This window comes from Mus pahari, chromosome 8 (assembly GCF_900095145.1).
Source record: "Mus pahari chromosome 8, PAHARI_EIJ_v1.1, whole genome shotgun sequence".
Classification (NCBI taxonomy): domain Eukaryota; kingdom Metazoa; phylum Chordata; class Mammalia; order Rodentia; family Muridae; genus Mus; species Mus pahari.
In genome coordinates, this window is record NC_034597.1 from 23,043,823 (window position 1) to 23,068,819 (window position 24,997).

The 24,997-nt window shown below is 37.2% G+C and overlaps 1 protein-coding gene across 4 annotated transcripts in view; it reads right to left on the minus strand.

Moving 5' to 3' along the window:
- Ankrd28 (ankyrin repeat domain 28) overlaps nucleotides 1–24,997 on the minus strand; it is a 143,606-nt gene that overhangs the window by 34,908 nt on the left and 83,701 nt on the right. For 2 of the 4 annotated variants that reach the window (XM_021202875.2, XM_021202872.2), the window contains exons 4-11: nucleotides 23,640–23,710; nucleotides 16,372–16,572; nucleotides 14,670–14,757; nucleotides 12,979–13,121; nucleotides 10,974–11,186; nucleotides 3,605–3,683; nucleotides 1,870–1,984; nucleotides 572–654 (exon numbers count right to left, since the gene is read on the minus strand). In XM_021202875.2, coding sequence (XP_021058534.1) covers nucleotides 572–654; nucleotides 1,870–1,984; nucleotides 3,605–3,683; nucleotides 10,974–11,186; nucleotides 12,979–13,121; nucleotides 14,670–14,757; nucleotides 16,372–16,572; nucleotides 23,640–23,710 — 993 coding nt within the window. The remainder of the gene's footprint in view (nucleotides 1–571; nucleotides 655–1,869; nucleotides 1,985–3,604; nucleotides 3,684–10,973; nucleotides 11,187–12,978; nucleotides 13,122–14,669; nucleotides 14,758–16,371; nucleotides 16,573–23,639; nucleotides 23,711–24,997) is intronic. The other 2 variants (XM_029541391.1, XM_029541392.1) reach the window with 1 other exon arrangement.

Below are 24,997 nucleotides of genomic sequence, written 5' to 3' on the forward strand. Positions count from 1 at the left end.
TCACACACATTAACAAAAATTTCCCCCTAAACCTCAGAAGAGTGTGTGTCTCACTCTATATTATTACTGAAACCTCATTAGTTTATTTCAGTAAACAGAAATGCTAATATTTAACTTTCTTATATACTGAGAAATAGAAAATTATTTAAAAATTAACTCTTTTACAGTGAGTCAGTCAATGCACTTACTAAAGATCACAGTTTGCAGTAATACTAAAAAAAATTCCATACCAACTAGTCATAGCATTTGTAACTAAGTACTGGTAATGGATTAATAATTTCATGAGCCTGTAAGATACTCATATTATGACTTTAATTTATTATGACTTTTAAGACCCAAAAGAATGAAACATGCAGGTATGGTGTCTTGCTGAATAGGATAAGGAGAGAAGACTGCCATCGTTGGGTAAAAGCTGCTCTATGGACACTCCACACCCCATGAACCAATTAACAAAGGGAATCAGTAAAGCACTGCTCAGAGCTGAGGAGGTAACTGTGACAACAGGAGAGGATGAGGAATCACGAGCACAAGCAAGCACACAAACCAACTGGCCTGGGAAGGTTCCACTTACCTGAAGAAAGGAGCTTCCTGCAGCAGTCTGAAAAACCACTCAAGGCTGCCAAGTGGAGTGGGAACATTCCATGTATACCACGCCTTAAATTAATAGAACAGAAATTTCATTACAACACATGAAAAATATAATAATTTAAATAGAACATAAAGATACCACTTAAGTAAAAGATAACTGGTTGTGTAGAAACTTGTTAATACTTTAGAGAAAACTCTGGGCAGTCATTGACAAGTAGCATAATTCATCACCCAGTTAGTTTTCTAAAGCTTGTTTGTCTAACCTCAGCACTGCCATCACTATAGACTCACTGCATACTTATGGGTCTATACTGTAAGCGCTGAATGCCCAGCAGCACTTTGAACTATAGCACTGGCACCGTTTTCCCCAAGCAAAATGTCTCTAGGTATTTGCTCAGGGAACAGACCTCCACCCCATCTCACCCTACCACTCAAAACCATTTCCGCAAGGTCACATGCTCAAGAATGCCCATGTCAGCCATTCTGTAATTCGGAAAACTGGAGAGCAATTTAACTGTAAATAAAAATATTGTGTGTATCCTTAGGTGATAAAATTAAATCCCATAACTTAAACTACAACTATCTACAGAAATGTGAAAAATCTTAATTAAGCCTCTATATACATTGCTAAATGAACATTAATATATACTTTGAACCACAAAGACCATATATATAGTAGTATATCACTTATGAATATATAAAAAGCTTACAATTGCTCACAAATACATATAACATGATATTCAGGACTTGGAAACACTAATTTGGGTATGATCTTGATTTTTACAGAACATACACAAAATAATTCATACTTTCAAAATTTATAGGGCAACTTTAATATGTAAAACAATGAAGAGTAAACTTTATTAGTTAAAGAGGTTGGGGGTGGGGTGGGGACCACTTTGTACCAGCAACTAGGGAATTCCTGGGCTCTGCACATTAGTGTGAAACCACTGTCTACAGCTGGTCCAAGAAAAAAGCATTTGGGTGTGTACAATTTTTAGAACTTCTAGTTTGAAAACAAAAGGATAAAAGTTAAATTTCTCATCAAAACTTTGTATTATTTATATTGGAGGGAAAAGAAAAAGAAATGTAAAAACATGCCATACTGACTAATCAAATAAAATTAGACATAAAACCTTTAAACCTATCAGTGTCAAAAACAAAAGGTAAAGAAAAACCAGGCACCCACCCACTCCAATGATGAGGAGGAATCCCCACTTCCACTCTAGCTCACTGGCTGCTCTCTACACAGCCATCGGCACACCTGCAAGCACTACTTACTTTGCAGTGTCAGCACCACTTGTAATAAGAGTGTTGATTAGTAGCTCATGGCCATACCGGGCTGCTATATGCAAAGGGGTGTTCCCATTCTTATCTTCACAGTCAATTACAGCTCCTGCAATAAAGGACATATAGTCAGACATTAGATTATATACAGATTGGCCAAAACTGTTAAATGCAGTGTAATATAAAATTCTGTTTAAGCATAAAGTTATGGACAACATATTTACTGGAGTTACCAATTGTATAGTTACAAGTTTTATTGAGCATAGGATTTAAACATATTTAAATCAACAGAAGTTCTAGGGTACAATGAGTCTAGAGACTACTATGCTAACAACAGTGCTTTAGAGCAGCACTTTCAAGCAATCCTATGCTTCATGAAGACAACTGCTTACAGTACTTTCCAAAGCTTTGGATCATGAGCTTTCCCCCCTTGCAGAATTCTAGCAACAAGAAGCTAACAAAGAGGAGCTTGAGGAGATGGCTCAGTAGGTAAAATGCCTGCCATTAAACATGAGGAACAGAACTCACGTAAAGTTGGATATGGTAGTGCCTATCTGGAAGCCAAATGCTCATAGGATGAGTTGGGAGGTGGGAATGAGAATCCCTGGAAGTCCGTGGGCCTGCCAGTCTGGAGCTAACATCCTAAGTCTATCTTAAACAAGGGAGAGGTAAGGACTAACGTGAGGTTGTCCTCTGATCCCCACATGTCCACCATGGCACTTGTATACTTTTCTTTCACACTCTCTTTCTTACACACATACAGCATACCTATACATAAAAGAATGTTTGTTAAATGCCAACAAGGGGCTGGAGAGCTGGCTCATTGGTTAAGAGCACAGGATATTCTTTCAGAAGATCTGGATTCAATTCCCAGCACCTACACTGAAGTTCACAACTATATGTAACTTGAGTCCCAGGGATTCTGACACCCTCTTGTGGTCATCATGGGCCCCATATGCATGTGGTACACAGATGAGATTTTCAGGCAAATATTCATGTACATAAAATAAAAACTTAAAAAGAGCAATAAAACATCTTAAGGATGATTAACAGTTCTCTGGAATGTAGTTTGAGAAACAGATTTACATTAATAGCCATACAATTATTTAAAAGTTTAGTTTGCCTAGTACTAATTCAAACACAAGAGAATAAAGTTAAGAAAATAAATAAAACCCTAAGAAGAGTTCGAAAAGAATTTAAACAGGGAAAAGTGAAAATACAACAAAGCTCATGTTAATATATACAACATGTAGAAAGGTAGTTTTCCAATTAGCAAGAATGAGGAAAGAAATGGCTAACACTAAATGTATATGTGTATGTGTACACACACACACACACACACACACACACACACACACACACACACACACACGTATTCACAGTTGGGCGAGGCAGAACATGTGGTAAGAGGACTGTAAGCCCAAGGTCAGCCAAAGCTATGCAGGGAGATTCCTCCCAGCTACTGCCTCAAGAGAGAAAGGAAGTAAGTAATTCAGAAGAAGAGAAATTATCTGAATGATATATATTCATAGTATTTTTATCCTGTGCTGATTTTCAAGAAATCTGAAATAAAATCTTAACTGTATACACACTGCTATAGCAATTCCACTTTGTGGATAAAAAAGAAAAAGGCAAACAAGCAAAAATAAAACAAAACAAACAACAATGACAAAAAAACTTCCCAAACTTCATTGAAGAAATAAAAGAAACAAACAGAAATACTTTTTACCACTCTGGATAATGGTTTGTGATCTGGAGAATCTACCGTGGAGGGCAGTCATATGTAGTGGGGTTTTCCCATCTTTACTCTGAAATAATGGAACAAAGAAAAATTGTTCAATTACTATGTTATACCCAGAATATGCATATGCCTTAGTTGTGCATTAGGTATTTTCTTATATAAATTTATAAATATTACACAAGAAGCAAGTATTATGAAGGTAAGCCAGTGTTTAAAGCATAAACGGGCATTTTATTTTTCAGTATGTATATTAAATCAAAACCACAAAAACTCCCCATGCTTACTATTTATACAACTCCTGTGTGGCACCGTAAAGCATAACCATGAGATCTGTATCCAACAAGTGGGAAGACAGACAGGGAGGCTATCAGAAGGCTCAACCGAGGGCGCCATCACCTCAAGTGCTCCAGTCACCTGTGTTTCCCATTCACCTCCTACCTTGTCCTCCTGCCTTAGGTCACTAAAAGTTATTTTAAATACCATGTCTTAATTTGTAGTCAACATTGTTAGCTAGTTTCTTGAATTATTTAAGATAATCAGAAAGGCTGACTGTACTTTTCTATAGTTCAGAAGAAATTTCAAATGCAAAATAATGCCTGAGTGATGTGATATTACTTTCTTCTTCCTAGTTAAATGATTGTTCCTAATCCTTCAGCACGATGTAGCTTCTATATATCTACTATGATAAATGTGTTAAGTCTGTACTAACCCTGTAAAACTTGTCATCTTACAGAGACATGAAGGGTCATCAAGGTATTGGAGTCTATACTTGCCCTGGCTTTGGCTTATTTTGGGACACAGTTACCTCAGACTCACTACATATCTCAGAATGGCTCTGAGCCTGTGACCCTCCAGCTCAGCCTCAGGGATGCACTTCCATGCCCAGCTTGTTTGTTTCTAAGCTCTGGGGGCACTGGAGGATGGGTGAGAAGCACGTGTGCTTGAGGACTCAAGCAGTCGAGCTTGAGTCCAGACAAACTGACTAACAATTTTGAGCCTTTACTTCCTCAAACTGAAAATGATGATATTATCCATACCTTATAGGTTTGTTGCAGTCTAAATATTACTACTTATATAACATACCTATACTTGTTATTTTATTTGGTATTTTATTCCTTTAACCAGGGACAAAGCACAAAGATATTTAACAAGAGCATTCTAGTTTCATGTTTCCAAAAATGTTCACTATGACAGAAATTTCAACCTGGTATTAATTTTATTCACAGTCATTTTTGTAGACAAAAAGCAAAACAAATAAAAATATAAAGAGGGCCGGGCATGGTGGTGCACGCCTTTAATCCCAGCACTCGGGAGGCAGAGGCAGGTGAATTTCTGAGTTTGAGGCTAGCCTGGTCTACAGAGTGAGTTCCAGGACAGCCAGGGCTATACAGAGAAACCCTGTCTCGAAAAACCAAAAATTAATAAATAAATAAATAAATAAGAAAAAAAATAAAAATAAAAAGGATCCGTAATATAGTGAAACCTGATAGATATGACTTCAGTTAACAATTTTTAGGTACTATAAACACAATTTAGGTATAATTTCAAAATGGTTTACATTCATTTAATCCTCATAACCCTCAGATAGATAGATACTGTTATTTTCAGGCCAGGGAGATGACCTAGTGGGAAAAAGAGCTCACTGCTAAACCTGATGACTTAAGTTTGATCCCCAGACAAACACTAAGAGAAAACAATACTGCAAGTTGTCCTCTGACACACACGCACACGCATGTGAGCACACACATGCAAATATACTATATACTCTAAGTGTATAAATATAATAAAATGTATATATAAATATACTACTTCTGTTTTATATGCGAGGAAACATAGAGCCTGAGATTAAAGAATTCCACTTTGTCTTTTAGCTAGTAAGAGATGGACCTCTATAAGCTTACAGAGAACATTAGGATATTTTTACTTTCTACATACTGATTATAGAAGGTATACAAACAAAGTAATATGCAAAGGAAGAAGAAATTAACATTACCAGTTGAAAAGTATCCCATAAGACTAGTAGGAGAGGACATTTATTTTTCTTTAAATTGGACAAAAATGATTTTCTTTAACCATCTAAAATCATGTTAGAGTCAAGGTAGGAGTTAATATTTTATATCTATTTATGTATTATTAATTTTTTAATTCTTTGCACACATGCTAATGTCATGGTGCATTTGAGGAGACCAGAAGACAACCTGCAGAAGTAATTTCTCTTCTATTATCTAGGTTCTAAGGATTAAACTGAAGTTGTGAGGCTTGGTGGTAAGTACCCTGATCTGCTGAGCCATCTTGCCAGCAAGAAAAAAGACTTGTTATCAAAACCTAGTAATAACAACAATAGCCATATATTTTATAGTAGTTTTATGCTTAAACTTCAGTGTGATATAGTTTGTTTGGTTAAAAAATTTTATTCATTCATTCATTCATTCACTCATTTATTTTCTTGAGACAGGGTCTTAATACCTAGGGCTGGCTGTCCTGGAACTCACTATGTAGACAGACCAGGCTGGCCTCAAAACTCTCAGAGATCCACCTGCCTCTTCCTTCCAAGTGCTGGGATTAAAGGGGTATGCTACCGCTAGCCAGCATAAAAATTTTTCTTCTTTTTCCTTGTTTTTCGAGATAGGGTTTCTCTGTGTAGACCTGGTGGTCCTGGAGCTCACTCTGTGACCAGACTGGACTCAAATATGCAGAGATTTAACTGGTTCTGCCTGAGTGCTAGAATGAGAAGCGTGTGACACCTTTTGTGTGTGTGTAATTTTAAATGAATTGCTGTACAGAAATGAAGAAACTGAGGTTAGAAGGTTCCAGAAAAGTAGTAAGCCCTTTGAGTAGACAAAAGTTTTACCGAGCGGGGGAGAGGAAAAGATTTTCATATACGTTTTACAAAGTAGGAATTAAATGATTTGAATCTCTTTGCATAAAACTTTTGCAAGATCAGGGAGGTTATAGAATACTGGCTATTGGTCACTGAGGGTAAGCAAACTGGTAAGACAGTCGTGGAAGAAAAACCTGTTCTTAAGAACAAAACAGCTGGTCTTGTTCACAATCTTAGCACTTGAGAAAATGAAGCAAGCCGGGCGTGGTGGTGCACACCTTTAATCCCAGCACTCGGGAGGCAGAGGCAGGCAGATTTCTGACTTCGAGGCCAGCCTGGTCTACAAAGTGAGTTCCAGGACAGCCAGGGCTACACAGAGAAACGCTGCCTCGAAAAAAACAAAACAAAACAAAAAAGAAAAAGAAAAAGAAAAAGAAAAAGAAAAAAGAAAAGAAAAGAAAAGAAAAGAAAAGAAAAGAAAAGAAAAGAAAAGAAAAGAAAAGAAAAAAGAAAAGGAAGCAGGAAGACCAATGAGTCTGAGGCCAGGCAGGGGTATTCAGTAAGAAACTGTCTCAAAATAAAGACAGCCAGGCATTGTGGCTATACTCACCTATAAATAATCCCAGCACTTATGATGCAGAGAAAGCCAACCTCAGCTTATAGCAAGTTTAAAAGCCAGTCTGGGCTACAGGAGAGCCTGTCTCCAAAAACAGCGAGGGAAACTATCTTAGTCAGGGCTACTATTAATGTGACGATACACCAAGATGAAAACAGCTTGGGGAAGAAAAGGGTTTATCTGGCTTACACTTCCATATCACTGTCCATCATGAAGGAAGACAGGACAGGAACTCAAGGCAGGACCCTGGAGGCAGGAGCTGAAGCAGAGGCCATGGTGGAGGGCTACTTGCTTGTTTGTTCTCTATAGCTTACTCAGCCTGCTTTCTTAGAGAAGCCAGGATCACCAGCCCAGGGATGGAACTACCCACATGGGTTGGGCTCTCCCTCATCAAGCACTAACTAAGAAAAAAGCCTGCGGGCTGAGGCAGGCTGAGCTCTGAGAGTTTGAGGCCAGCCTGGTCTACAAAGTGAGTTCCAGGACAGTCAGAGCTATACAGAGAAACTCTGTCTTGAAAAACCAGAGAGAGGGAGAGAGGGAAGGGGAGAGGAGGGGAGAAACACACACACACACACCCAACCAGAAAAAAAAAAAAAAAAGATAAAGGAAAGAGATCAAGACAATAAATGCCTTACAGTAGGATCTTATGGAGGCAATTTCTTAAGTGAGTTTTCTTCCTTTCAGATAACTCTAGCTTATGTAAAGTAAAAGACTTGCCAGCAGAGAGAGAGGGTGGGCACTGAAAATTCTTGTTGGTTGAGAACCTAGAGCTATCAATAATCTTTGTACAATTTCAGAGCTAGATCGAATTTTAGAAGTCTTCAACACTAGAAACATACTTCAATGGAATTTAGTCCCAATAAAATTCAGACAACTGAACTGGAAGGGCTTTTACAAACCACTAGGCAAGTTTTATGGTATCTACTGTAGGCCACTGCCTTCAAATCTGCTTAATCACTAAGAAGTACCCTTTGCCAACTAACAAAAAGTCCTCATGTGCTGTACAAAAGCCAGTACTCAGCTTTATAAACCATTAAGGATATTATGTCCACTAATTTGACATTCCCAAGTTAAGTTTCCTAAGAAGGGTAAACAGGAACAATCATAGGTAAGAGTTTCCAACAGGGACACTGACGTGAACCAAGTGACGCATTATCAAGTTAGTGTATAAACCGATCTTTAAAATCTAATCTTTATCCTTTAATATAGCAGCATATAGCTGAAAAGTTTATAACAGAATAAGTAAGCCTTCACTATGTCCATGAAACATAGGTGATTTTAGATATTTTATCATAAACATGTATCATAGAAACTTAAAAAACAAACAAACTAGATTTTTAATCTTTGTTCCTGAAGTCCATTAAGATAAACTGGGGGTTTTTTGTTTTTGTTTTATTTATCTTTATGGGAAAAAATAATTCTCCTTACCACACAAAATTTGTTATTTTTCTGGGCTGGGGAAGAATTCAAGTGAAAATGATCACCTGGGTGTGGTGGTGCATGCCTTTAACTCAGCACTCCTAAGACAGATGCAGGAGGTTCTAAAGAGTTCCAGGACAGCCTGCTCTGCACAGCTAATTCCAGGCCAGTCATGCTATACAGCGAGACCTTGACCCAAACAAAACAAAACCTGAAACCTGTCATCAATTTAAAAAAGTTACTACAGGGGGCTGATGACATGGCTCAGCGGGTAAGAGCACTGACTGCTCTTCAGGAGGTCCTGAGTTCAAATCCCAGCAACCACAGGGTGGCTCACAACCACCTGTAATAAGATCTGATGCCTTCTTCTGGTGTTTCTGAAGACAGCTACAGTGTACTTATTTATTAGAGTGAGCAGGGACAACCAGAACGAAGGCTCACAACCATCTGTACAGCTACAGCATGTACTCATATACATAAAATAAATAAATAAATAAATCTTAAAAAAAAAAAAAAAAGAATTTCAGTATGTGGCCTAGAGACTGGTTTGGTGGTATTTAAAAAAAGTTACTATGTGTCTTGAGTATTGAAAGCATACATATACACATGCACACATATACACACACACGCACACATATACACACATACATACATGTATATTTTGTTTCTAATTGAGACAGTATTGCTACATACCTTAGGGTAACCTCAAAAATCCTCCTCCTCATGCTTAGCTTCTAAGTGTTAGGCTTACAAGTGTGTGCAAAACTGCGTATCTATAAATGTGTTTTTTTTGTGTGTCTGCTTGTGCAAATGTGAATGTGTACACACGTGGAGGCAGAGAACATTGGGTACTGTTCCTCAGAAGCCACCACTTGCTGTGTTTGTTAAGACAGTGTTTATTATTGGCCTAAAGTCCTTAGGCCTGCTGGGCAAGCCACTTTACTGATTATTTCTACAACCTCTAAACAAATTCTTTAAAAAGACAGTTTAGGGGCTAGAGAGATAGCTCAGCAGTTAAGAGCACCTGTAACCCTAGTTTAACTTCCAGCACCCATATGGTGACTCACAAGTGTAATTCCAGTTCCAGGGGATCTGACTCCCTCATCTGGCCTCCGCGGGTCCCAGGAATATATACAAGCAAAATATGCACACATGTAAAGTAGTAAGATATATTAAATTTTAAAATAACTTAAATCTGACCCTCAGTTGAGAAGGGTGGGGAGTGGGGATAAAGGAACTAAGTCCTCCTGGCAGACTTAACGCTGCTTCACTTCTGAAGGAGGTCAGTGCTTTCGCTGCAGTCAGAAGGATGTGTTCATCATAACCACATACAAAGTGGGCTGAGTGTCTGCAAACAGTATTTGTAAGCTAAGTTATTCAAATTTGATTGACTGTGGTTTTCTTCATACATAAGATGGGTTTTGTCAAGTGCTTAAATAACAAACTGATAAAAAACCCAGGAACAAACAGTGAAAATACCCTTTAACTATCAAAAATGACTATGTACTATAAAATAGTAATGCTCAAAGTCTTGGTTATCTGTGTTTCTCACAGATTTACACAGTGAAGACAAATTTATTTTGACTCCTAAATTTTAACATATTTCTAAAATGCTTACATTACTCCTGAAAGCAATTATGAACAAAAAGACAAGTAATTAATCTTTAAGTGTGAAAGACATTGATGTTTCTAACACCATGAAAAGTCTTGTAATAGAAATTCCAGAAAAGAACAATTTCAAAAAAATCTCACAGCATGACTACCCATACACATACCTTCTGGATTCCAGCACTAACACTTTACTCCATGTTTTCTATCACATTATCAATATAATTATTTGATGCTTTAGAGGTAGTTACAAGTGTGCCGTCATTGTGTGACAATCAGGATGTATCACTCACTATTCAGTATCTGAAGTCTGGTTTCTAAAACAAAGTCTACAGATAATGAAGGGCTCTAATCCTAAAAGCATCCATGGTAGGTTTTCACGAGTGCTTATCTACAGTCCACAAAGCCCTGCCCAAGTACAAAGCAGCTCCATTACCCTATAAGGTCTCCTCATGCCCCTTGCCCAGGTGACCTTTCCTTCCTTCCCATGGGCAACAACTGATCTGTTATTTTCCCCCAACTATAAATTCTGGAACTCCAAATAAACAGAATTCCACATGTTCTAGAATCTTACATAAAGGAAAAAAAATGTATAAAATTCTTTCTTTGATTCAGCATAAGATTTGAAAACTTCATTTATGTTCTTTTTGGGAGGGGTGGTGGGGTTGACAGTAGAGACAGGGGCTTAGTGTGTAGCTCTGCTGGCCTCAAACTGAGAGATCTGCCTGCCTCTGCCTCCACTGTGCTGGGATTAAGGTGTGCATTACCACATCTGGTCTTATCCATGTTCGTAAGTTTACTAGTGGATCCTTTATAATTCTGGATGGTATTTATGAATACTGTTTTAGACAGTTAATTACATACTTAAAGTATGGATTCTAATTGTTTCATACCTTCATATTGACATCAGCCCCATTGCCAACCAGAAGTTCTAAACACAGTGCTCCATGTGTTGATGCAGCAGCAAAGTGCAAAGGAGTGAATCCTTTCTCATTCTTCTGATTTACATTAGCACCACAGTCTATGAGCTCATTCACAACAACATCTTGTCCATTATAACAGGCCACATGAAGAGGTGTGTTTCCATAGGCATTTGGTTCATTCATCTGTAGGAAAAAATGGGAATGTGAATTCTATTACTAATATAAGCTACTTTAAATTATTAGTTATAGAACAAGGGATAAATACAAACATGAGGTTTATAATGTTTCGGTTGATTTACAATAATAGACCTAATAATAAGCAATTTAGTTTTATATGGGCTACATACATTTAGAGAATGTGCCTCATACATACAATGTTAAATTCCTCCACAAGAGTTATTTTAAGAAGAGAAAAATAATGGATTTTCAAAAGTCTTTGAGCTATGAGAGAATTCACTATAAATGGTGAGTGGAGGCAAGGATACCTTGGTCATCTATTTCAGAGGGCCACTAAGGCCATCGTACTAATTGGTTGAAAGAACAGCTACAAGAACTGTTAACAAACTGAAACTTGAAGCCATCTTGTACTTCTCGGTCCTAATCAACAATATGTTTGGGTGTTTTTGAACTTCTTCTAATTCCCACATTTTCCATGTATTCCTTGTTTTCAGTAAAGTGTTTTTCACAGTCCTGTCATGTCTTGTCTAACTAGAATCACAAATTTTTTGACAGCTTTGCAATTAAGACTTTATACTCTCCCTCTCTTTGTTCCTGCCTTTCTCCCCCTTATCTACTGCTTTGAAAAATTGTTAAGCTTAACTCACATGTTCCTACAATAAAAGTAAATAACATTAGAGCAGGGACAGTGGCACACACCTATTATGCAAGCACTTGCAAATTAAGACAGGAGGATTCCAAATTTGAGGCCAACTTGGCCTTATACAATCAGACTGTCCCCCAAACCAAAAGAGTAAATCTATTACAAGTGGGAGTAAAGGACATATTTTTTAAAGTATGATACATAAAAGCTAGACGGATTTTTATTTAGGAATCAAATATATACCAAAAGATTAGCATCCCTTCCTAGCCAAAAAGAATGGTAGTACTATACAGTGACTACATAGTGTTTATAGTACACACACATTTTTATTTACATATACATATAATAAATACATCTTTTGCAGTCTTCCTCTCTTGCATTTGCCAGTATCCCATAATGCTATGGTCACTTAAAGTTAGACTTACTGGCTCAGAAAACTGACAGTAACACAGCTACCCAGTCAACATGTGTCTGATCTGCTAGCGCCCAGAGAGCTGGAGGAAACAGCGCTAAGGGAACTGAAAAAAGAAACTGTGGGCAAATCACTCATCTTTGGAATAGGTTTTAACTCTTCGCATAGTTTGTCTAATTATCTATTATATTGGCTAATTTTATGTCACCTTGACACAATCAAGAGTCATCTAGAGGAGGGAACCTCAATTGAGAAACTGCCTCCATAAAACTGGGCTATAGACAAATCTATAGTTCATTTTCGTAATCGATGATTGATGACAGGGCCCAGCCCGTTGTGAGTGATGTCCTCTCTGGGATGGTCATCCCGGGTTTAAGAGAAACTGAGATGAGCAAGCTATGTATGTGCAAGCCAGTAAGCAGTACTCCTCCATGGCTTCTGTATCAGCTCCTGCCTCCAGGATCCTGTTCTGACTTCCTTTGATGATGGAAGTGACATGGAAGCATAAGCCGAAAAACTCCCTTCTCCCCAAGTTGCTTTTGGGTCATGGTGTTTCATCACAGGATCGTAATCCTCACCTAGACACATGTGTTGATCATATCAGTATACTAGCTAGTGAAAAGAGTTAGAAATATTTGGTAAAAGGACAAAGATATTACTGTTATCTTTCAAACCTAAGTTCTGATAACAGAATAAAAAAACACAGAATATATGAATTTATACTGTTCAAGCTATATACCTACATCAACTCCAAGATCTAGAAGGTACTTGACTACACTGATCATTCCACTAGAGGCTGCTGCATGAAGAGGTGTGTAAGACTTCTTATCCTTACACGTCACTTCAGCTCCATGAGATACAAGTAATTTCACTACTTCAATGTGACCTGAAAATACATAAAACAACAACAACAACAACAAAAAACAAAGAAACAAGAAAAAAACATCAGCACATAGAAATTATTAAATACATCCTGAATATCTTTTAAGAAATATAAAATAGCACATTAATTTTCTAATGTATAATGAATTTAAGACGAATTCAGAGTATTTTTGAAAAATATTGGTAGAGAGAATAACTAAAAACAATACAATTTACTTCTACTGTTAACCTTGACTAGATCTTGTTCCTCTATCTCAAGGTCATTGAACATCTCTTCCTTTCTCTTTTACCTTGTGATGATGTGCTCTGTCAGGTCATGGTATGACACAGCAGGAAGGAGGGTACTGTCCAATGACAGAGCCCTCACTTGAACTTCCAAAGCTCCAAAATTTGAAAGAAATGAAATTCTGCTCAGAATAAATTACCTAACCTTGGGTATTCTGTTACAGCAACACAAGGTAGAATGTACTGCTATCTTCAAAACACAGAATACTGTATGTACCGAGGACAAGCAATCCACGCTAAGGCCCAGACTGAGGTCCACATAAGTAACTATTTTGGGAGTTCAACTTCAAACAATATTATTCTGGCCTTCATTTCATGAAAATAGTCTGTTATGTCAAACCTAATTTCCTCCAAATGAAAGGTCTACTATACTCCACTTACTGTGCATACCTTTTAAACACAGAATGTGCTGTTTAAAATCATATACACTGTTTCTAAACTGTCCCAATGAATAGCCTATAACAGATTACTCAGGAAAGTCTTCCAAGACTTAAGGATATAAAATTCCACACAGAGTGAAAGACTTTAGGATGGCTATTTTACCATCATCTGGCACTAAACATCACATTTTAAAGTTTTGGCCATCAAAATAGAGTTATGTGACTAAAATGGTATCCTTAGGGGTGGAAGTGTGCACTTGTAATACCAGTGCTGGGGAGCAGGGAACAAGCAGGTCTCTCGGACTCGTTGGCTCGTTTGTCTAATACAAACCTAGGTCCTACTCAGAGGCCATGACTCAGAAAATCAGGTGGAAAATTTCTGAGGAATGGTACTGTGCATCTGTGAACACACACACACACACACACACACACCTGTGAACACACACACACACACACACACACACACAGAGCTTATATTAGGGTTTAGTTTTCTCAGTGACAGAGACTGAACTCAAGACCTTGTGCATACAAAGCAAACACAGTAGCACTTCAGCTTTACCTCCAGTTTAATAAGATGCATCTTGTCAATGCATCTTCACAACTTATACTTTAATAATTCAGTAAAAGAAGAATGGATATGCGAATGAGTTTTCAATAAACCCCCACTGTAAGTTAACTATCCCAGGCCATCATCTGTGATGCCTCTTCTAAGTTTCTATAAACTAGATCTAGTGCACTGCTGTGGCACAACTCCCCTACCTGGTCTGCTTGGGCAGCAATCTCAGAGACTGCATAACTCAGTTATATAAAAATACAGAAATGCAAAAAACCAAAATGCATTAATTCCCTTAAATACACAGTCAAAAGCAAATTTAAAAGGTACATACCCATATATGCTGCCCAATGGATTGCACGCCTATCTTTCTTGTCAAAAGCATTTATATTGGCACCTCTGGACAAGAGTAGTTTGACCATCTGGAAGAAAAGTTAATACTTTTATTGAGATTCAGAAGTAGAATTATTCATAGATATGCCTTGTGATTATTTAATTTGATTTTTCTCACACTGAATTGCTTTAGTTGAAGGACATTTAATATAGTATGATAACGTGGGAGCGATTCACTGTGTTACTGAAATCAGGCTGCAGTCTCTTTTAAGATGCTGCTTTGCAACTAACTACTCAGTATTTTAAGAACATCTAAGTAAGTACAAATCTTGAAAGCCTGAAGTTTGAGTACCCGAAGTTGTATTGTTATTTACACCGAAAGTGCTATTAGAATATAACCGTCTCATACCAGCAATGTCTGAAATTTAATTTAATCGTCTATGGTAGATCCACCACCTTTAAAACCTATTATTACAAAGTCTACTTATCCCATAATGAGCCAATACCAACACTATCATATTCATAATTGTTCTTCTCTCTTGTCATCTATGCTACAGTTGATGCAAGGATTCAGAGCACTGTGGTGAAAAAACGCTGAGGCCCCTAGGCTTCCAGCTGCACAACCCTGAGAATGTCATGTGAAAACTGTGATTCTGTGTCTTCAAAATGAAGGACTAGGATCTGGGATACACTGGTGTTCCAACTGCTTAGAAAAGGCTGAAGCAGGAGGACAGTTTGGAGTTTGGAACATAGCGATATTTCATCTTAAATTAAGGAAGGCAAGTGAAGAGCAGGAACAGCACAAGAAGGAAGAAAGAAAAGAAGGCAGGCAGATGGTGGGAGGGGCTGGACAAAGGTTCTGCTAACTCTGGTTCAGCCAGGCTTGCCAATGCTTGAGGTTTTGTGTGTGCAGGGTTGGGTGTGCGTGTGGAGGCCAGAGCTCGCTATCAGTTGTTTTCCACCTTATTTTGAGACAGGGTCTCTCACCTGGAGTTCACCACTTTGGTTAGGCAGGCTAATCAACAACTTGGAGAGCTCTGGCTGTCTCTGCCCCTCTATGCTGCGATTACAAGTGCACACCAGGGGAAGGGGGTAGGGGATAGGTTTCCAGAGGGGAAACCAGGAAAGTGGATAACATTTGAAACATAAAGAAAATATCTAATAAAAAATATATATATTAAAAATCTCTTTACAATGAAAACAAACAAATAAAACCAAGTGCACACCAGCACCCCCTAGCTTTCTTTCTATGTGGGTGCTAGAGATCTGAACTCAGGTCTTCGTGCTTGCACAGAAGGTACTTTATGGACTGAGTCATCTCCCAGCATTGAGATGGCTAATCTTCATGTTTTGATAGTTCCATCACTAAGGCATTATCTTAATAATAAACTAGAAGAAAGCACAGTTAGCAAACACCGCATTTCTTTGCCACTACCCTTCCTTCTGAAAGAACAATCAAACTGCTGTCTCCCTGCACTTCCTCGACAATGACAGAGTCTCTCTTATGTTATCTGTAGCCAGCTGACAGTCACTATGAAATTCTAGTGTATGTGTAAAGTACTAAATAAATCTTTTAATTTGGGACCACTTACATCACTGGAGAAAAGCTAGGAGGCTTGCTAAGGGCAATTATCAGGAGGATTTTTTTTTTTCCTAAGAACTAGAGGCTAGAAGACAATCAGTCTCTAATTGGATGCACCTACCTCACCATGGCCACTGAAAGCTGCATGATGTAATGCAGTTCTTCCTGCTCGGTCCGACACGTTCACATTGCTCAGAAGAGGTACCAAAGATTCAGCGCACTTTACAGCTTTATTAGCAGCAGCTATGTGTAAAGGGGTCTGCCAATTTTTATCTCGAGCATTAACATCTGCAGAATGCTTCAAAAGTATCTGAACTGCTTCCTAATATATAAAGGAGAGGATTGAATACTTTGAGAAATTTATAAAGATGTACACATATGGAGAAAATAAGTTATGAAAGCTTACTATAAATAATGAAAATTTTAGAAAATATTTTGAATTTAAAGATAGTACTTAGAGCCATAAAAAGACATTATCTTGATAAAAATTCTCTTTTCTTACTAAAAACACAAGCTTACACTTCTTATTAGCAAAAAATAACTAACATATACATTAAAGAGCTTTAGTAAGATTTATTATTCTGATATTAAATATGCAAAAATTTAAAGAGATTTCTCATTTCTCAAAGAATTATGTGTTACATTTCACCATGTGGAAAAGAATCACTAGGTCTGGTTAATTAAATTAGTATATAAAAGGTCTTTTATTATAATGCTACTTAATGTGAATGTTAATATTGAGGCAACTTAAGAATTATTGTTCCAAAAAATCCATCTTCTAGAAGTTCATGAAAACAATCACACACTCCCACTTTTATAGTGTAGGTGCTTGTTAGGATTCCTAGAAATTTAGCATGCCATCAGCATTAAGCATTATAATCATAATTAAACAGCAAAATTCTCTCCTCACAGTGATAATCATGTTTGGTAAGTATGAAACCACAAATAAAAATAAAAAGCAACAGAACTACAACAGAATGTCAATACTAAGACTTTAATTAAAACTATTGTGGAGAACTTGCAAACAAACACCATCACACAAAGAAATCACCAGACCCAAAGTCTATAAACCACAATGAACCTCTATATAGTTAGAAAAGCCATCCTGAAGCTGTGGAACTTAACACTGAATTTTACCTTCAATATTTTTATGCATTTATCTGCCACCCTCTCCTAATCCATCAGAGTTAAAACTAGAAAAACAATGAGCTTTATTTCTGTTTATAGTTTGTGACCTCTATCTGCAGTGTACCCATCCTCATCACCTAATAGTTACCTTTTCTTGTTCTCCTTTAGACATGTACACAGATACATTTATCTGCTTATATGCACTATATATGAATATATATATAATACATAAATTACAGGCCAGAAGAGTTCATGAGAAAAAAACCATTTAGTTTTTTCTTTTTGAAACTATCTGACCTCAATTAATATTATATATTCTAAGTCCATCAATTTTCTTGCAAACTTTGATTTCAATCAACCATTCATCTACTGATGAGTAACTAGATTGGTTTCATTTCCTTGCTATAGAAAATAAAGCAGCAACAAATATCTCTATGGATGGTAAGAAATAATACAGATTAGGGAATACATGAATGAAATAAATATTAAATAACAAAACAAAAAATCAACCAAAGAACTGGTTCTTTGAAAAAGTTAGTAAGACAGACAAATCCTTAGCCAATCTAACAAAAGGAAAAGGGAGAAGGCACAGAGTAGCAAAATTCAAGATGCAAAGGGTGTCATTACAATAAACTCCAGAAAACTACAAGACATTACTAGGAACTATTATGAAAAAGTATATTCCAAGAAGCTAGATAACCCAGAAGAAATAGGAAAATTTCTGAATGTATTATCACCTAAAAAAATTAAACTTAGAAAATATCAATAATGTAAACCAATCCATTATAAGTAATGAGTTCTTGGAAGCCACAGTCAAAAGAAAAGCCAAGGACCAGATGGATTAACTGCCGAATTTTACCAAGCTTTCAAGAAAGATCTTGTATCAATTGTTCTAGACCTGTTCCACAAATCAGAAGATGAAGGAGCACTTCCAAATTCATTCTATGAGTTCAGTATTACTCTGGTTCCCAAAACAGGTCAAGACACAAGAACAGCAACAAGAAGAAAGCTACTGAGCAGTTTCTTTAATGAACAGATGCAAAAATTTCCAGCAAAATACTTGCAAATGGAATTCAGGAACACATTAAGAAGATTATGTTATAACCAAATGTGCTTCATTGTGGAAAGGCAACACTGGTTCACATATATAAATTAATAAATATAGCATATAAATGAACTTAAGAATAGATATCACATAATCTTTTTGATTGATACTAAAAAGGCATTTGACAAAATACGTCAGATCTTCATAGTCAAGTTTTGGGATTATTAGGAATAGATGGAATATACATCAAAATAATAGAGCACATACAATAAAACTATAAAATACATTATATTAAATAGAGACAAAGAGACCATTTCCTCTAAAATCAGAACAAGACATAAGAATTCCTATTCTCCCCTCTCTTATTTGATACAGTTTTAGCTACAGCAAAAGAAAGACACAAAGGAGATGGATAAAAATAAGAAGGAAGAAGTCAAACTATTTTTTAATTATAGATGCAATGATTCTTGACTTAAAATAACTATAGTTTACTAGAAAACTCTTGAGATCTAATAAACACAGAAAATTTGCACAATATAAAAACCAACCTACAAAAATACTCCAGTAGTCTTCACATATTCTAACTATGTACTCTCAGAAAAATTATAAAAATGTTCCATTCACGCCCGGTGTGGTGGCGCACACCTTTAATCCCAGCACTCAGGAAGCAGAGGCAGGAGGATTTCTGAGTTCGAGGCCAGCCTGGTCTACAGAGTGAGTTCCAGGACAGCCAGGGCTAAACAGAGAAATCCTGTCTCGAAAAACCAAAACCAAAACAAAACAAAAAGTTCCATTCAAAATAAAATTTAAAATTAAGTATTTGCCGGGTGTGATGGCACCCGCCTTTAATCCCAGATATTAACTCCCTTTAATCTCTGCACTCTGGAGGCAGAGGCAGGCGGATTTCTGAGTTAGAGGCCAGCCTGGTCAAACAAACAAAGTGAGTTCCAGGACAGCCAGGGTTATACAGAGAAACCCTGTCTCGAAAAACCAAAAAAAATTATTTTAGGAGTATACCCAATCAAAGAATTAAAAATCCTCTAAACAATAAAAAATTCAAGACACTGAAAAAGAAACCTAGAGAAGGTATGGATAATGGAGAGACCTTCCATACTCCTGGACTGGCAGAATGCTGTGGGAATGGCTGTATTATCAAAAAATGTACAGATATACTACTATTATCTATCAACAACCTGATGCTATGTTTCACAGATTACATAAACAAATCATTATATGTGATATATTATCATACTGAATATATTAAAGAAACAGAATCATCTAGTACCACCAAAGAGCCCAACTAGTCAAGCAATCCTGAGGAGTAAGGACTCGCTGGGAGTGTGACAATGCCTGACCTACAGTGATAGACAGCTACAGTGAGACAGCCTGGCACTGCCTAAAACCACGAAGATCAATAAAAAGGAGGACTCAGAAATGAAACAACAAAGCTATGCGTACTTAATTTTGGCAATGGAAACAAACACATACTTGAAAAAAAGATTAGTCTATTCAACAAATGGTACTCTCATAATTGAATATCAATCTGCAGCAGAATGAACTCATTATATTTTTAACCTCGTAAAAAAATAAGTTCAAAATGGTTGAAATTCCTTAATTTAAAACCCGAAGCACTGAAATAAAATAGGTGATACTTGTCAAGATACTAGGCTCAGAGAGGCCTTCCTGAAACAGCACATCAGGCACAGGAGCCAGCCTCACGCATCAACGGATGAGATTATCAGAAACTTAACTGTCAGCAGGGGAAACAACCCACACAATAGGGCAAAAGCTTTTCAGGTATACTTTACACAAGGGGCTAATATCCAGAATTTACAAACTGAAGATATTAGATACCAAGGAAACAAAACTGTCAATCAACAAACGGGCATTGAACAGTTTTCAAAAAGAAGGGCTGGAGAAATGGCTCTTCCAGAGGTCCTGAATTTAAATCCCAGCAACCACAGGGTGGCTCATAGGCATCTATCATGGGATCATACTGCCTCTTCAGGTGTGCATGAAGATATAGCACTCATCTATGTAAAATACATGAATAAATCAATCTTTTTTTTTTTTAAAAAAAGAGAAACACAAATGGTCAGTACCTGATTTTTAAAAGTGTTCAATATTTCTAAACATCAGGGAAATACAAATGAAAACTACTTTTATCCAATTCAGAATGCCCTAACATCAAGAAATTTAATAACAGGGTTGAGGAGAGATGAATCAGAAGAGACCTGGGTTTAGTTCTGATCACCCACATGAAAGGTTACAATCAACTGTACCTCCAGTTTTAAGGCTAGTCTGGCTCTAGTCTGGCTCTGCAGGCAAAACACTCAAGACACATTAAACCAAAGTAAATAATTCAAACAGAAGAAAAGAAAAGAAAAAAGAAAAGAAAAGGGGGAGGGGGGGAAGGGAGAGAGGGGGAGGAGAGGGGAGGGGGAGGGGGAGAGGGAGAAGAGGAGAGGAGAGGAGAGGAGAAAGAAATCTGACAGGATACAACCTTAACGAAAACCAGTTTGTGTAAAACCATTCTGTGTAACATTGAAAAATGTAGTGTTTGCAAGAGGTATTAAGTAGCCAGCTATAAGGCTCTCTGATATGTTAATGAGCCAACCCTAAGCTGTGAGCCCTGACAGTACAAAGCTAATGTCCAATAGAACCATACAGAAACTGGAACTTTGGAGGTGGCCCCCAGATCTTACTGCTCAGAGCATTTCAAGCCACTGTGGTGATCCCCATCTGCAAAGACACGTTGAGCCTGGCTACTGTGTAACTCTGGCTCTCTTAGAACAAATTGCCTGCACAGTTGCTGAGTTCACACAGGCCTGCGTGTCTGAGCCAATAGCTGGCAGATGCTCTCAAGGTCCTTCTGGAACTTCTAACAGTGGCACCCTCCAGATCTAACACAGCTGAAGGACCTCCCTGCATATGCCAATCACGCTCACAGCTCACTGGCTCTGCTTGTCACAGTCAACAAATATTAGGGAGAATGTGAAGATAGAGGAACACATTCACAACTGGTGGAGATGAAAATTAATACTTCCTTTATGGAAATTATTTTGCAGAGTCCTTAAAAAATTAAAAAATAGAACTACTATATGATTCAGCTTTTACTCCTGGGCACATATAAAGAACTCAACCCCTATCACTTATAGGACCTACAGTTCAAATCTTGCAAAACTGCCCCTTGGTGCTCTTCTCTAGGAGAAAGAGGATACTAACTGATCACCAGTCTTTTCACGATTGCTGTACGATAACTAATGCACAGAGATTACAGTGTGAATAGCTGTTAAGTTACAAGGCTTCAAAGATTACTAAATGAAAGACTATGGTTTATGGCATAAGCATAATTTTTAGTCTTTGAAATAAAGAATAATTTAGAACTGTCTGAAATATAGGAAACAACATTAGTATTTAATAGGGTTGGCAAAAAGACTGAAGATATGCTCAGGAATCTACTAACATCTGGGAAGACAGGGAGTAAACCAAAGACACAGAGACCTATGACCCCACAATTCCATTACAGTTAGAGAAAATAAACAGACCTATTCAAGAACGCTCTTAGTTAGGGTTTCTACTGCTGTGATAAAACACCATGACCAAGAGCAACATAGTGAGGAAAGGATTTATTTCATTTTATAGCTTATCATGAAAGAAGTCAGGGCAGAAACTGAAGGCTGGAAACTGGAGGCGAGAACTGAAACAAATGCCATGCAGAAGTGCTGGTTATTAGCTTGCTCTTCCCAACTGCTCAGTCTGCTTTTTTATATAATCCAGGACCGCCTGCCAAGGAATGTACCACCCACTGTAAGTTGGGCTCTTCCACATCAATCAATAATCAAGACAACACCCCACAAACTTGCCTACAGGCCAAAATCTTAATAGTGTTATTTTCTCAATGAAGATTCTCTCTTCTGGGGCTGGGGAGATTGGCTGAGAAATTGAGAGTGCTGGCTGCTCTTGCAAAGGCCTTCGGATCAATTCACAAGACCCACAGCAGCTTACAAATATCCATAATCCAGAAGACCTGGCACTACTTTTTGGTATCCATGGGCACTCAGCATGTATGTGGTACACAGACATACATGCAGGCAAAACACCCATACACATTAAAAACAAACAAACAAACAAACAAACAAAGCAGAGCAAGCTGGCTATGGTGGTATATACCACCATTCTGTCACTTGGTAGGATGAGATGAGGCAGGAAGATCAGGAGTTTGATGTTAGCCTACATTACAGAGTAAGAGCATGTCTCCAAAAAACAAAACAAAACAAAACAAACACTCTTCTTAGATGACTAGCTTATGCTAAATTGAACAAACCAACCAACTAACCAACCCAAACCCAACTAGGACAAATGCCAGTTACCTTAATGCACATACAACATATTGGACTATTAACAGGAAATGTCTTTTTTTCCATGTGAGAAATCTCACACTCTTTAAGGTAATACTTTTGAGTCTGCTGCAATGGGAATCAAGGGCTGGAGAAATGGCACAGTAATTGATAAAGTACAAGTGTGTGGACCCAGGTTTGGATCCTCAGACCCTTGTAAAAAATGCCAGGAGGTGTAGTAGCTGCCTGTAATCCTAGCATTTTGGAAGCAGAAACAGGAAATACCCAGGCTAGCCCAGCCTGAGTTGGTGAAGTTCAGCAAAAGACCCTGTTTCAATGAATACTGTGGATTACGAACAAGAAAAACATCTGATGTCAACTTTGGGCCTCTACACACCATGTGAATACAAATGCAAGCACACTCACATATATTTGTGTGTCCAAACACATATAAACATGCATGAGGACATACATACACCATTCATAAAAATGTACTTAAAAGTAAGATTCCTACAATTCAACTTCAATGTTGAAATGAATCATTCTAAATACTGATGTCATTGTGCTAAGCAGAGCCCTGGGACAGGGCATTATGAACTGAAAAGGCCCAAAGAGGATTAGTGTTAGAAAATACTTTCTTGTGAAGGAGGGGCAGAAATAGGTTGTTTACTCATTTACTTCAGACTCTTTTAAGAATCTGACACATAAAAGGAGAAATGCAACAATTAGCTTAGTTTGTACAAAATCTGAAGTGAAATAACTGGTCTAGGTATTGTAGTAGTTTTTTTTTCTTCTGTTAAAAAAGGCAGTTTTAAGTTGGACACATGCAGACCTACAGTGTTTCTTTGTACACATTTACTAAGAGAAATGTCATACCTCACTACAAGATGCAACTGCTCTGTGTAAAGGTGTCAACCATTTGCTGTCTTTGGCATTAACTCTAGCTCCTGCAACAAGAAGAAAAAAATAATTGAAATATTTTACATTAAGTATTTTTTAATAAACATAAATTATATAGTCCCAAGGGGTAACAATTACTTATGTATTTTCTTCCAATATATTACCCTTAAATTATAAAACAAAATTATTCTTTTAAGTTGATATAATTATCCAAAAGGAATCAGTTCTTTGTATTAAGAAAATAAACAGCATTTTATAGTTAGGCTAGAAAAGCCACCTTTATACAGAGCATACTCAAGGTAAAGTCAAACCCCATTTTAAAGTGTTAACCTCAAATACTTAAGAGAAACAAAATACTATTCCAAGACGAATTGTATATAAAACCTTCATTGCATTTCTTTACTAATAAATGCATAATGGCATAAAGTAATATAAAGATAACTGTACAGGTATAACAAAAACACACTGATACTATAACATTATCATACAAAAATGAATTCAATGTTTACAGATGTAAGAAAATAAACCAATTTACAAGTCTTTCTTGGATATACCTAAAGTTTAAAGAAGGATCTTTTAAAAATTAAATATATGTAATTTAAAAATTAAGTCAACGGACAAAAGTAGCAACAAAATATAAATAGATCCAATAATATAAAAATATTACGTATAAGGTTAAAAAAGATGAATCCAATAGAAGAGAGGCTCATAGTAGGAGTGTGCTGCGATCAAAAAGGAAACAGCTCTGTCTAGTCAACTGGCCATCAAGTCCTAGCCTAAAATAAACATCACTCTAGATTTATGCCCCAAACCCCAATTCCTCATTTCCTAGATGATAACAGAAAAAGTATGTTGAATAAACCTTAATAAATTTCTGTAGTTTTATACTTATGTGCACAAACCAGAGTCAAGTATTACTAAAATTCCTACTTCCTAATGCTTAAACACTGTTTTTGTGTTTTTAAGTGTGAGGGTTCAGGGGATAGACAGTCAAGTGCAGTGACTTTATGCTACAGTTCTATTACTTATAAGAGAAACCTCCTAAATAGTGTTATGATCATGTAATAACCCAGTACATATAGCACACGTGTTGATGGTAGATTTAGAAGTGCTGAACAAAACAAATGTAGCAATTAAAAGTTTGAGTAGTTGAATTCTCTGTAAGCATCAACAGTGACAAAGACAACAAAACCAACAGCCAATGGGAGAGCTGGGCAGTGGTGGCGCACACCTTTGGTCCCAGCACTTGGGAGGCAGAGGCAGGTGGATTTCTGAGTTCAAGGCCAGCCTGGTCTACAGAGTGAGTTCCAGGACAGCCAGGGCTACACAGAGAA